The 15632-nt window shown below is 34.2% G+C and overlaps 1 protein-coding gene across 3 annotated transcripts in view; it reads right to left on the bottom strand.

The window, feature by feature from the left end:
- AIG1 (androgen induced 1) overlaps positions 1-15632 on the bottom strand; it is a 312358-nt gene that overhangs the window by 193090 nt on the left and 103636 nt on the right. For all 3 annotated transcript variants that reach the window (XM_051997874.1, XM_051997873.1, XM_051997872.1), the window contains exon 3: positions 5548-5649. In XM_051997874.1, coding sequence (XP_051853834.1) covers positions 5548-5649 — 102 coding nt within the window. The remainder of the gene's footprint in view (positions 1-5547; positions 5650-15632) is intronic.

Genomic DNA, 15632 nt, shown 5'->3' with positions numbered 1-15632 from the left:
GAAAAGACACGTTAGAGTTAGGAAAGAAGTGAGTTATTTTCAATTTGAGTCTTTTTTTCCATTATTAGTATTTAATAATTTTAATAATTTAAATAAAGAAGTTTTTTTTAATTCATTCTCAAATAGAAATCAATAAATCAAGCAACCACTGTATACTACAGTGTTAGATATAGTGGGAGATATAAAGAACAATGTGATAAAAGAAAACTGATAATAGAAGGTAGTGTACAATATATAAGTTCCTGACATATAGACAGTAAGTTTTGTGAGAATCCAGAAGATGGACTATACACTGAGGGAGATTTGAGACCTGGGATACTCAAAGAAGGGTTCAAAGAAAAGCTAGGACTTGTGCAAAGCTTCAAAGGATGGATGAGATTCAGAACAAAAGGAAAAGGAAGAAAGAATGATGGAGGAAGTCAAGAAAAATGACCTGTGTAAAGGTTTGGAGGAGGAAATGCCTAAGGAAGACAAGTTTGGGGTCACCTGAGCTGTTGTAGAAGATGAGGGAATGAAGATGCTTCACTAAGTTAGAAATGTAAAAAGAATAAGTCAAAATTGCAACAACAACAACAAAAAATCCCCTGTCAATAGGAATTTAACATAGTTACTCTGCTGAATTTCTATTCCCTTTTTGAGTTTTCTGTGGGAGTCTCTTTCAAATATGAACCCAATCTAGCCAAATGCTCCCAAGGAATTTCTGCCCTCTTTAACAGGTTATGAGTTTTACTGTTGAGTTTTCTCAAGCATCTCAGAGCAGCTTTAGAAGGAGAATTCTTTGTAAAAGAAAAATAAAGCACAAGGCTAGGTCCTTTAAGTATAATATTTTCACTGGTGTTCTTTTAGTCAAAGTTCATAAAGGGTGAGAGGATAGAGTGACCCAAGCTCCTCCTGAAATCAAATTTATGAACTATGTTACCCAGACTTGGACAGTTTCCACAAGTCATGTGATATTCCAAGAGAGTAACTTCATCTCTATATTGCTACAAACCCCACAATCATCCAGATACATTTAACACCATTTTCTTCTTTAAAAAGGCAGATGTACAAAAACTACAGCTGTCTTTTGTATTTAAAAAAAGAAGACTAAATATTCATCTAAATTAAGGTTAGTTTGATCTTCAATTGCACAAAAGAAACAATGACACTTTGAATGTGCTCAGTGGTAGGGCCCAATTCTATTCTTCCTCCTTCAGAAATTATATGGGGAATGGATAATTCATGCTGTGATTTTCAGAATATCTATGTCATGGCTGTTCACAGCTCTATAATAACAATAATAATAATAACAGTCTACTCATCTGCAGTGTCTTTCATTCGAGATCTCAAAGCACTCATCAACATTAATTAGTTCTCTCAATAAGCAGAGGCATTGTATCATTGTTGAGTGCTTCCTGATACAGCAGTGATAATTGTCTACAATCTTTTCTGAGTTTAAATATTTATGGTTATTTATCTTTAAAATGTTTATTTGCTCCCCCAATGGTGCTTTAAAATTGTGGTCAGCAGAAGTGAAGGAGCCCAAGGTTCTATTTTTGCAATAAGAACTGAGTCAATAACAAGACAAGAGAGTGAAGATAATAATCATACTCCTTGTTAGAAAACAATTCCTTTGTAGTTCCTGCATAAGCTCTCTGAAATAGCTCTTCTGCTGACCAGCCTTCTTATACCTTCTGGCTAGATGTTCATCGTTAAGATGCCCATCCTGATTGTAGCAGCCCAGTGTGGCTCTCGCCTGAGAGCTACGCCAGTACCTTTATTACTCATACCCCTCCATCCATGGAATGCACCCTTCAAGTTTGGAAGGTATATTTGTTGGCAGCTGCTATTAATGTGTGTGTGTGTGTATGTGTGTGTGTGTGTGTGTGTGTGTGTGTGTGTGTGTGTGTGTGTGTGTGTGTGTAATTAGCCAAGGGGGATAAGGTAAGATATATTTTATCTGCATATAGAGCACTTGCTAGCTACTTGGACAAATTCCTGGATGACTTTCCACTACCTTTAAGAGGGAAAGAAGCAACACATTTGCAGGTGTTCCTATTTTAAACTTGTGACAATCCTTAAGTGTTTGCTTGATTTTAAAGCAGCATGTGGAGAATGTTGATTTTTAAAAGTTAAAAGATAACCTTTAGATGCATTATATTTCACTGTGTTCTCATGTGTTTTCTCACCCAACATTTTGAGCACCACAATGAAATGGGCACAACCGTTATTTTTATTCCTATTTACAGATAAATAAACTGGATCTCAGAAAAGATAAATGATTGGCCATTCCTATGACTGGTAAGTACCAGGTCAGTACTACAACCCAGGTTTCCCACTCCTAGTCCAATATTCTGTTTTGGGAAAGTTTTCATGTTGTCATCAAGATTATAAAACTAGGGTTGAGAAATCACCACTCTAACTTCTGACTCCCTAGTCATATCTCTCTTCTCACAAACAAATGAGATCCAGTTTTTAGCAACCTTGTTTTTAATCTAAAGTCTGTTTTATTTTATTTTTGCTGTTCCCACATTCTTAATAAGACCATAAGTTTTATTTCAACCTTTTCTAATAGCTGAGGAAATCAAGGCCCAGAGAAGAAAAATGTTGTTCTTTTGTTTTTTGGTTTTTGTTTTTTTGTTTTTTTCCCCCAAGGCAACAAGAAGAAATCAGGTTTGGAACCTAGTTCTTCGATTCTTTAAACTGTGCTGCAATTCTAAAAAGTTTTAGCATTGTAAATTCAAGGCTGCTTTCTTGATGCCTTCTAAGAGAATGTCATAATGGCATTTTATGAATTGAATTTCCGTTTTATAGTCCAAGATTCCAGATTGGTAACAAACAATGTTGAGACCACACAAACAGTGTCTGGTTCTGCATCTGAGGAGATAATCAATGTTCTCCTGGAGGGATATGAATTCTCTTATCTGACAAAGGTATCCTCCAAGCACTGAAGAGTGTATATTGATACTGTACTTTAAAAGAGGGGTAAATCAGTTCCCTTTTTACTGTTAAGTATAAAAATTAGGCCCTCTACAATAGACTAAGACATCTTAAAGAGCAAAAGACTTAAACAGCATTAGTGACATGACACTCTGGTGTGTATCAACAGAAGTGAATGTCATCCAAAGGTTCACTTGTGAGCTATGGAACAAGAGCAACAGAGGAAGTCTGTCCAAAGAACCAAGCAAAGTTAAGAGTTGTGTTTTTCAACCTAGTTATCAAAGTTGTCTGAAGTTCAGTTCTGAAAGCAGACACAGACTTAAGGTCTGAAGGCTGGGAATTTGATTAATGAGATGACTGCTGGAAATATTCAGCCTCAGAAAAATGTACAACTGCAACTAACAGAGGTTGTGATCAACTCTTCAGATTGATGGTATTACATATAGTTTAGAGATACAGAAAAAGAGCCAAGTAGTAAATAGTTGCAATGCTCTACCCTATGATGTAATTCCATTATTCTCTGCTAACCCCGCCTCCATTCCTATCTCCCCAAGAAAGTAGCTACTAGTCTTAAACAGTAAAGCATCAGAATGTCTTCACTTCACTAGGCAATGCACTTTGTTCATTGTAAACAGTTATATATCACCACTTCAAATTTGAAGACAATGCTATGGATTATGATTGTACCTGGACAGGGTTGAAATGATTAATTTATGAGCCATAGTTCTTTAGTCACTGAGAACATGGAAAAATTGTTCTTTGATTTGTGGCTGTTGGGGTCCTGTGCAAAATCTAATACTCATTGCAACTCTGTGTCTGAGGTTCAAGCTTGACCTGAATTTTTTTTCTAAAAAAGAGCATTTGTTTCTCAAATTCATCCCAAATAATGTTTTCCAAAAGTCTACACCTTTATTGTAGAAATTCTCCATCAGAATATCTTTAACATATTTCTTCTGTCTTCTATATTTGTAATTGTAAAAGTTCTATTTTTCTCATTAAAAGTGAACGAGAATGAACATGTATATGATTACAACTATAGGTGTTGGTAGCCTTTGGGAAACAACACTATCCAAATCATACTTGTAAAGTAGGAACAGTTTCATTATTGGTTGATCCAGTGATGTTATTTCAGTCATTACATATAGCAGTTCCAGAATGGCATCATCAAACAAAACTATGATTTGTCAAAACTCATAGGATTTTGCAAAAGGACAAAACAAATGATGTCAGTTCAACACCTTCATTTTATGAGTAAGGGAAATGGGGTCTTGAGAAATTAAACAGACTACTAAAAGCCATATAGCTAGTTAATGATACAGCCTGAACCCCATCTCCTGACTCCTCATTCAAAGTTCTTTTCCCCTATACCATGCCACTTCCTGGATGCTCAGAAAAGCATAGAAACACGCCACTCTTTTGCAGAGGTGGATATTGAGGACTGTCTTTACATGTATTTGGAAAAGTAAAATACTATTAAAAAAATTTTAAAAAGGAAAAAAATATGCTAATCATTACATTGTGTTTTAGAAAGGCTTGGTTAAGTCAGTCTAGCACAATCATATATACAATTGAAATTATGTACTACTCTTCTTAAAATACACCAAAGTGGGAAAAGGGAATTTTATTTTGGTTGTATTATTTAGAGTTCTTCCTTTCCCCTATAATTTCTGTGATGTACTGCCCTTTTCACCAGAAGCATCCTGTGACATTTTCTAAAAATGGCTATGACCAAACTGCAGGCTTCCAAATAAATTTGATACAACAACAAAAACAGAAAATTTTCAAGCTCAGATATTAAAGTAATAGGATAATATTAAGTCCCTCTGCAGACAATTTCCCTCACTCAGAAATTGATAATGCAATAAAAATCATCAAACTGAAAGTTTGGTTTTCTAATGATTATGATATCTAATGAACCAAAAGAGATGAGACTAGGAAAAAAAAAATTGAACCTCAGTGACTATAAACTTCTTCGATCAGAAAAGAGCACTCAACAAACAGGGATTGGAAAGGAAAATTCCAGTAACAAAGAATGGCAAAGACAAAAGACATATTCCTGCAATAATTAAAAAGATGTTTTCAAAGTTGCTACTACTTCTAAGAAATTATCCAACATTTCAAAAGGATCCTAGTAATATTTCTAGGTGAGAGTAAAGGAGAGTTGGGAAATAAAGAAAGGGATAGAATGAAGATGAGGCCTCATCTTCGTTCTACATATATTAGTATTCAATCTATAAGGTAAGAGGAGCTACTTTGATGTAAAAAAAATAAATTTTTATCTCACAGAGACTGAACCAATTAATTAGTATTTTATTAAATATGATTTCATTATATAAGAAATAACAGCAGCCCTAAGATAGTAGACATAATGGATCGATATATTTAATAGTCTAATCTAATTTAAGTTAGTCATTAAAATGGAAGCTTTTTAAATTTCTTAATATTTTTCTTCCTTAATGATTATCCATTCTTTCATATACATCTAACAATAATCCATAAAGAAGCAACAGAAATTCAAGCATGAGAAAATATACTTATTAACATTTCTTTAAAAAATAAATAAATACACACACACACACACACACACACACACACACACACACACACAATCTGTTTTATTTTACTTACCATTCCATGGTTCAGCCAAGCAGGAATGAAATTATCAAGTAACTTCGGATAAACCATCTCTCTATCATAGATGTAGATGCTCCAAAACACAGTCACAACAAACTAGGAAAGGGACAAAAATAAATAAATAAATGAGTGTAAGCTGCACGGGTTAATCAATTTCAACAAACATTTATTAAGAGACCTATGTACAACATTGTACTGGGCACTCAGAGAAACAAAAATAGGATTCTGACTTCATGGAGCTTTCTTTCTAATGAGAGATACCAGATACAGAGATAACTAGAATGCAAAATAACATACAATCATACAATATAAAGAAACAATATAAAGAAGAAAGATGAAGAGAAATATGTGAGACACAGGGAAAAGATCATTGTATACTGGTGGTATCAGGGAAGGTTTCAGAAAGGAAGAGGTGTTTATCTAGGATTTAAAAGATATAAGTTGACTAATGCAGGAATTTGTTTTGCTTAAGTATGTATATTTGTAGCAAGCTTTGTTTTTCTTCCTTTATCAAAGGGGAGAAGAGCAGGAGATGAGAGGGAGATAATTTAGAACAGAAAATAAAAGTGAATTTTTAAAAGAAAGGATCTGTGCAGATAAAGAAGAGGAGGAATATACTGAACAGAGTGTGATTTAATTTGCCTGGAGCTTAGTGTATATGTGGAATATAGAATGAGATAATACTGAAAAAAAAAATCACCATGTTTGTCATTTCTTACAGCACAATTACATTCCCTTACATTCATACACCACAACATACTAGAGAATGAAAGGATTTCTATAACAGACATGAACCTTAAAGACAACTTGATAGGCAATAGAAAGCCATAAAGACTTTTGAATGGAGGAATGGCATGACTAATTCCTCTAAAGATCTTTTTATTTATAACATTATAGTTACTGCAAAAATTATTCTCATGGTTTTATTTACTTTTCAGATTTCTCTAAACTCATAATTCTCACCATTTATCTCAGCATAATAATATTCCGTTATATGCCTAAACCTTTATATGTCATATATTCACATACTACTAATTTGTTCAGTAATTCCCCAACTGATGGGAAACTCCTCCTGAATTTTTAGTTATTGCTGCATTAAAAGTTCTATGAATATTTTAAAGTAGCCTTTTATTTTTCCAATTACATATAGAGATAATTTTAATATTAATTAAAAAATTCAAATTCCAAATTTTATTCCTCCTTCCCTTCCTTCCCCTATACCCTAAGATGGTAAGCAATTTAATATAGCTTGTATATGTGCAATCACATGAAACATATTTCCATATTAATCATGTAATAAAAGAAGAAACAGGCCAAAGGGGGGAAAAAAACATGAAAAAATAGTACATTTAAATCTGCATTCAAACTCTTATCAATTCTTTCTCTGGATGTAAAGAGCATTTTCCAGCATAAGTCATTTGGAATTGTCTTAGATCACTGTATTGCTGAAAAGAACTACATCATTCACAGTTGATTATTGTACAGTGTTGCTCATATTATGTAAATTGTTCTCCTGGTTCTGCTTCATTCTGCATCAGTTCATGTAAGCCTTTTCAGTTTTTTTCTGAAATCACCCTGCTTGTTATTTCTTACTGCACAATCCTATTCTCTTACATTCATATACCACAACTGACTGATGAACATTTCCTCAAGACGAGAGAGAGAGAGAGAGAGAGAGAGAGAGAAGAGGAAGGAGGGAGGGAGGGAAAAGAGGAAGGAAGGAGAGAGGGGAGGGAGGAAAGGGGGGGAGAAAAAGGGGGAGAAAGAGAGAGAGAGAGAGAGAGAGAGAGAGAGAGAGAGAGAGAAAGAGAGAGCTAGAGCTATTTCTCTTTCTTTGATATTTTTTAAGTATATGCCTAGTAGTGGTATCATTGGATTAAACATTACATTTAATATGGTAGCTAATAATAATAATAATAACTAACATCTATATGGAGCCCACTATGTACCAGGGTTTGAACATTTTACTATCAAAAACTCATTTGATCTACACAGCATTTCTGGGAAGTGGATGTTATTATTATCACCATTTTACATGAAAGGAGATTGAGGCAAATGATGAAGTGACTTGCCCAGAATTACAGAGCTATTTTAACTCGGGGTCTTCCTGACTCCAAGCCCAAAACTTCATCCCTTAATTGCATTTAACTTGACAAAATAAAAAACAAAAATTATTTGAAGGTACAAAAGATATGGTAAATGAATGAGAAACGGGGATATTTTAAGAAATTACAAATAGCAAAGTATTGTGCCACCTAGCTGTCTATTGCCAAACTACCTTCCAGAATGAGTCGATTAATTCACAGCTCCACCAGCATATTTTTGTTTGCATCTTTTTACAAATATAAATCAGATGGGCCAATGATCTAACACTTTTCTCCCCTTATTATTCCTCATGAGATCAACAATACTTCATTTCATGACTTTTTACAAAGCATATTCTAGGAGTTTTGGCATAGGATCAAGAGACAAATGCAAGTGAATCTTTCTCAATTATATTGATTATGACAACACAAGTTTAGGCAAGTCATTTAATTTCTTCCCCTTAACAAGATGAGGATTTTATGAACATTTACTGATCACTAATGTGCAATGTATGCACGTTACAAAATCCATTTTTTCCTATTTTTTTTTTTTTAGTTTTTTGGTGAGGTAATTGGGGTTAAGTGACTTTCCCAAAGTCACACTGCTAGGAAGTAGTAATGTCTGAGGTTGCATTTGAACTTAGGTTCTCCTGACTTCAGGGACAGTGTTCCAACCTCTCTGTACCATCTAGCTGCCTCATTTATAATATGATCCATTTTTAATAAAACCCCAATCACTTACACTTTATATTAATCACTTTGTAGCTTATTTGGGTCAAAATTTTAATATCTGAGTGGCATACACAACTTATTTAACAGGCCTTTTTATAGTCAACTGGATTTTTAATTCAGCTTTCTCCTATTGCCAATTGGCATTTGCTAATGTGTAAACACATTAATATTATTTTGAGGAAACTAAGCAGGAAAATCATTTGGTAAGAAAAATGCATTCTAAATATGAATAGAAATATTCTTTACATTATCCATGCAATTACTTTCTTTGAATACTCTGAATGATTGGAATTAATAGTAACTAACTTTACAAAGAAAAGTTTTGTCAAAATTTAATCCCCATAATATTAATCCTTTAACTCACATAGGAACAGGGATTATCTTCACACCCACCTCCACTTTATGATATAGAAGTCCCTTTTTCACTCATGAGCTATGTCAGGTTTCAGGTGAAAACTATGAATGTAATGATAATATAATGTCATTAATATTAGTCCTAATAATTTAAGATTAGATGATTAGTTAGAGTTTAGGTTAAACATTATCTTTGTACTGCATGAAGAAGGAGTTGGGAGTTTTCTAAGCAAATACTACACATTTATAAGTTTAAGTTTAAGACCTGTTCATTTCACTTCTCCAATGAAATTGGAATTCAAACCAACTGAAAGTCTTACAAGATATAAAGCTGTTTTAAATTCTGGAGAGACAAAGATTCCAAAGTTTCTCAGTATGCTTACAATCTATATTCTACAATACACATAAATATTATTCATTATGTAACTTCTACTATGGAAAATGATTTCTGTATGCCTGATAGTTTAGTGCTTCTCTATCCTCATATTATTGTCATATTTTTTTGGTTTTTGACTTTGTATCCTCAGCCTAACACCCAGAAAAGATACGACTAGAAATGGGGACTGGACCTGGCATTTCCAGGAGAAGCAGTTCACTTTACTAGCACAGATCAGATCAGAGTAAAGGTTAGAGAACATTCTCTGTAATCTAAAGTGTTAGTTGCATAGAGCAAAGCTTCTTAAACTGTGGGTTGCAAACCCATATGAGGTCACCTAATTGAATATGGAGGTGACAAAATTATGATTTATTATCAGCAAATGTTTGGTTTTTATGCCAATTTTATATATGTAGATACCCAGGGTCACATAAAAATTTCTTAATGAAAAGTAGTTGTGAGTGGGAAAAGTTTAAGAAGCGTTGGCCTAAAGCACTGGGGATAGAGTAGAGAAAGGAAGAAGAATTTATTAAGTACACACGATGTACTTGGCACTTACTAAATACTTTACAAATACTCTATTTGAGTATACTCTGACAGGTGGGGTCAAAAGTCACATAGTATAGGGTAATGAAGGGAAAGGAAGGGAAAATACTAAATATTTGTACAATACCCACAATGTGCCAGGCACTACACTAGGTATCGTATAAATATTATCTCATTTGAACCTCACAATAACCCTGGGAAATATGTATTATTGTCATCCCCCCTTTATAATTGAGGAAATTGAGGCAAAAGTAACTTGCCCAGGGTTACACAGTAAGTGTGTGAGACTAAATTCTAATTCAAGTCTCCATGACTCCTAGGCTCAGAACTCAATCCACTGAACCACCTACCTGCTCTACTCACCAAAGTGTTAGCCACTGTCATGGAGGCTATTGAGATGGGATCTTCAAGATGTTCGAAGATCTTTTTTCGAGATGTTTTTGCCCAGGGTCATATAACTAGTCATTGTTTGAGCCTGGATTTGAACTCAAGTATTCCTGACTCCAAGCCCAGTGCTCTATCTACTGTACCAACACTAGGATTTGCTAGCAAAAGGAGAGCAGACAAGAAATAATGGGACAACAGCTCAAGGGAATGGCACAGTCAAAAGGAAGGAATTTTTGTTATTAAACTAGAGGAGATCCTATACTCCAAAGAATTCAAAGGAAAAGAAAAATGGTCTATAAGTACAAAAAATTTTATAACGGCTCTTTTTTTGTGGTAGCAAAGAATTGAAATGGAGGAGAAGTCCATCAATTGGTAAATGGCTGAACAAGTGGTGGTGTATGATTGTGATGGAATACTAATATGCTCTAAGAAATGTTGAGCACAATGCTATCAGTAAAACCTAGGAAGATTTACATAAACTGATGCAAATTTAAGTGAGCAGAACCAGGAAAACATTGTAACAGAACTATTGTATGGTGATCAACTGTGACTGATTTAGCTATTCTTAGCAATACAATAATACAAAACAATTCTGAAGGATTTATGAAAAATACTACCTTTCTTCAAAGAAAGGACTGATAGCATATGAATGCATATTGAAGAATAAATTTTAAAAAACTGTTTTTATTGGTTTTAATTTTGTAATTAATTTAATTTTTAATTTTAATTTTTCTTTTGCAACTGGCTAAAATGGAAATGGTTTACATGTCTACACATGTATAATCTATATCAAATTAATTGCCTTCTTAAGGAGGAAAAAGAGGAAGGAGAAAATTTAAAATTCAAAATTTTAAAAATGAATGTTAAAAATTTTTGTTTACATGTAATTGAAAAAAATTTAAATTAAAATTAAATAAACTAGAGAAGACCTGAAAATGTTTGCAGCTATAGAAAAGAAAGCAACTAGTGGTAAGATGCTGAAAATAAAAGAGAGATTGATCAATGGAACAAGATCACAAAAATTAAAAAATTAAAAACAGGAGGAGAGGGGATAGACTGAGGCCACACATGGAAGAGTTGGCCTTCGCAAGAATAAGGAGAACCTTATCCTCTGAGACTGGTACCAAAATAAAAGCAAAGAGTGAGAGAAAAGACAGAGTGATTTTCAGATATAGAGGAAGGAAAATGAGGGAGGTCACAACAGATGGCCTCAAATGTTTTCAATAAAGTAGGAGGTGAGATCATCTCCTAGAGAGCAGAATTGAGTGTTTGAGGACAGAGAGTTATGTTTGGAGAAGCCAACAGAGGAGAAAAATAGGCTGTAGGGAAAGTATTTAGCAAAGACTGTTTTTTTTTTTTTTAATTTCAAACAAGTTTCATTTAAAAATTATATCATTTATGTTATTCTTACATTTTAATTAGAGAAGATACTATCCATAGGCACCATAGTGGAAAGATCACTGGATTTACAGTACGAAAACATGGGTTCAAATTTCAGCTCTTCTAATGTACTACTATGTGGCTTTAATAAGCAAGTGACAACCTCTCTGGGCTTTAGCTTTTGTTTTTGTTTTTATAATCTGCAAAAGGAAGGAACTAGACTTCTAAGCTCCCTTCTACTTCTAAAATCTATGATCCTCTCTTTAGGAATGCTTGTTTTACTGTAAGAAGGAGGATACAATAAAGCTCCCTATTTCTTGGGGCAAGGGAAAAGACTGTATTTTGGAAATTTTCACAAATCAAACAGCATTTCCCACTCCCTCACTCCTTCTTACTTTCTTAAATTTTCATGCTGCTAATAGCAGCTTCTCAACTGAAAAGCCATCTTCTATTGTAGGGATTTTTAGAAGTTTATTTATTGCATAAAACCTTTACTTTAAAATATATTTCCTACAGAAAAGTCATTTTTTATGAGGTCTTATCAGGAAAGCTGTACAACAAACACATTTGCTGTGTTCATGAACATAATAAGCATTTTTCCCCGAGTGACAATCTTGGAAAGTTAATTTCTGCATAGGAACTAGATCTGTGATTGCAATAGTAGAGGAAAATGCTGGAAGAGGCAACTCACTTTACCAGTACAGGTGGGGATCCTTCTCAGCTACTTAAGTCTTAAAAGAGCTGCCTACAGATGGTTTGCCTAAAGGTCACGTGGCCAAGATATATATAAATTCATGGAACATTTATGTATTCATTCACTTAACAGATATTAATATGAGGACTTATAATGTAGTAGACATCATACTTGGTACAGCAATGGATATTGTGAATAAGATTAGTAAAACAAGTATAATACTAGACACAATGTAATAAGTACAATAAGATAAAAGCAAAATGATCTAAAAGGTTAGATAAATAACACATGGTTAGAAACAAAAGAAGACTTCATAAGGGAAGTAATGGCACTAAAATTGGCCTTGAAAAATGAGTAGCACTTTAAATAGCAAAGATGGGAAATAAGCCATTTCACAGAAAGGAAAAAGTACAGTCAGGGAATCACTGAATGTTATAATTGAGGAAAAACACAAAAAAGGAGAATATCAAAGGAAGGAGTTTTGTTTGGGAAAATCACAGAAATAAAAATGGAACAGCAGGACAATCTGCTGACACTATGAAAGAATTTTAAGAAGAAACAGAATCAACAGTGACAAATTATGAAGAGAAGTAAAGGATGCTGAGGAACTAAAAGAGGTCATATGGTAAGCAAGAGTTTATTGGAAATATTCAAGTTATCTCTATCATAATGGCAAGATCAAATCCATATAAGTGGAGGATGAAATAGAAGTGTAAGTAGAAAGTATTTCTTCTAAAGTTGTGATGGTGAGAAGGGAAGGAGAAAAATAGTAGTTGTAGATTGTGACCACCACGCTAGCACACAGGACATCCCAGAATCAGCTGGAGTTAGGATAAGCAAAAGTCCTTAGTCTTTATTCTTGGTCTTTAGACACAGGATTGAACAGGATGGAAGCAGAATCTCTCTGTGACCGCCTTCTCCCTCGTCCACCGCCCAAAGTGTGACTCTGGCTCGTCTTACTACATCCCCTAGTCCTTCCTACAATCCTCTGTATACACCAATCATTGAGCCAGCACGGATAGTGGAAAGGACCATTTTCCAAGCATATGTCCATAGAGTATTGTCCAATCAGTAATTAGCCCCAAATGCTTGAACTGACCTCAGTGTAACGACTCAAGAGTTCAGCCCTCTACAATAGATGAATCCAACAATTCAAGATGGATTTGAAATGGATTTTAGAAAGCAATATCCAAAAGTTACTAAACCATGCACACCTTTTGACTGAAGTAAAAACAATGATGAAAAGGATGATTATGGAATATGAACTGGATAAAACAATAAATGGCTAATAGGAAGATTGGGGCAAATTTGAGGAACTGAAGTACACAACAAGGAAACATAGATCAAAGAGACTTAAAGGAATAGAAAAAAATGGAGATCAAAGGATCTTTAGTCAGAAGGGATTAATGTCAGTATTTTGGATTTTGGAGAAAAGACAGTTCTGAGTGATGGTAGATTCAAAGGCTAGTGTTAAGTGTTCCTCAAGTAAAGAAAGTAAAGACTACTGATATTCACAAAGTAGAGAAATTAGAAGGAGAATCAGAATGGATGATAAGTACAAAGAGAGTAATAAAAGTGCACAGATTGGGAGGAATATGATAATGCAAGTAGTGAAATCATTTTGGAAGGCAAAGTTAGTAGGTTATAGTGTGGGATTTGAGGCGATACAACATAGACAGTTGAGTGATGATGTGATATCATAGTCTGGAAAATGCAATGAGAATGAAGAAATACGTCTGTCTTTCCTCTTTATGCCATGAGCTAATGAATTAGAAGAGCCTTTCATTGGAAATGTCTGTGAGGGAAGTGATATGTTAGGGAAAAGCCAGGTTACTACTAACATAGAAAGGAGTACTTCTTGCAGGTGATCGTAGAGGTTGCCTAGGATATATTGAAATTCTGTAGAAAGAGTTTACAAGAGAGGTGGACAGGTTGGAACAGGCCTTAGGAATAGGAATAAGGAATTCATTGGCAAAGAAAACATAGGAGAAGATAGCATTGCTATTTAGGAAGGCAAATAGGGCTAAAGGCTGAGAGGAAGAATGGAGGGTTATATTATTGATAGGGGATCAATGACTATTTTGAAGAGCATTTTTTTTTTGTTATTGTAATTGTTTGCAGAACTAATAAGATTACTGAAACATTGAATTGATTTTGTGTGCCTGTGTGAACCTGCATCCCATGTAATCATGGAGATTCCAAAAGATATTTCACCACAGCCATTTTTTCTTAAATTCCTGGATAATTCATTTATTAAACTCACATTCACCTCATGACATACAGAACCAGGATGGTAAAGTAATAAGATATTGGAGTCAAAAGATCTGAATGCAAGTCCAGGTTCTGTGTCATACTGGACCATGGATAAATCACTATTCCTTTCTTCATGTACAAAATGAGGAGATTATGCTAGTTTATTTCCAAGTACTTTTCCATCTCTGATTCATGATTATTTGTAGTTATCATTCATAGACTCACTCACTAGACTGATTCAGGTTCATCCAGTTTGCAAAACTATTTCCATGCATCATAGGTCAGTGCCCTATTTCTGGAAATTTTCTTTATTATTATTTCTGTAAAATAGATATTACTAATAATAAAAATATGAAAATTATTTAGCCCTCCATTAAAATCACCATTATGAATTAGAGAGTACAACAGTTCTTAAGTGCTATGCCAACAGGATGTAAGTTTTAACAGGTCCTATACCAAGCTAAAATGGCTTTGAATATGACAGATGTGGACTAGATTAGCAAAGTGTGAGAGTTTCATCACAAGATTGGCTAGAAAGTAATGTTATTCCCATGTTCTAACACTTAGTACAGTACTTGGAACACAACAGAATCTTAATTTTGCTGAATTGACTCATCACACTGACACACTGAAGAAATCACAGATCCCTGAATTCAATAGAATTATAGCATAGTTATCTGTTACCTGTTATCTGGAATATAATCAAGACATATAGCTTTGGTTACTACTACTGTACTACTGTAGTAGTCGTGATGGTAATGGTAGTAGTAGTAGTAGTAGTAGTAGTAGTAGTAGTAGTAGTAGTAGTAGTAGTAGTAATAGTAGTAGTAGTAGTATTTTGAGACCAGGCCTCCCTATCTCACTGATCAGCATAGGATTTTCAATCTAATATTTCTGTCCTAGTCTTCCTTAAGCAACCTAGTGGGTCCCTACTCTTGAGGGTTCACTATATTGGTATTGGATTTAGCACCCTATTCTGAGTTCAAGTGATCCCTCAGTCTTAGACTATCATAAGTAAAGATTGTAGATGCTCCCCATCATGCTTGCCCCCATTATAAATTATAAGAGTCATATACTTTTCTATCAATTAGATAGGTCCAATTTGCCATGGAGTTGGTTATTTTTGTCCAGTGAGTCATCCGGATAAAGAAAGACAAATTGTTTTAGATATGGTAAGAGTTGGTAAAATGAAGATGACTATCAAGAAAATAAAGTCCCATCATCTAAACCATAAACTAAACTGTCAGGAGAAAAAGCTATCCAAATAACCCTG

The sequence above is a fragment of the Antechinus flavipes genome, chromosome 4 (assembly GCF_016432865.1).
Source record: "Antechinus flavipes isolate AdamAnt ecotype Samford, QLD, Australia chromosome 4, AdamAnt_v2, whole genome shotgun sequence".
In the NCBI taxonomy this organism is placed as follows: Eukaryota; Metazoa; Chordata; class Mammalia; order Dasyuromorphia; family Dasyuridae; genus Antechinus; species Antechinus flavipes.
Note: the sequence above shows the minus strand (reverse complement) of the source record. Positions and strands in the feature narration are given on the sequence as shown.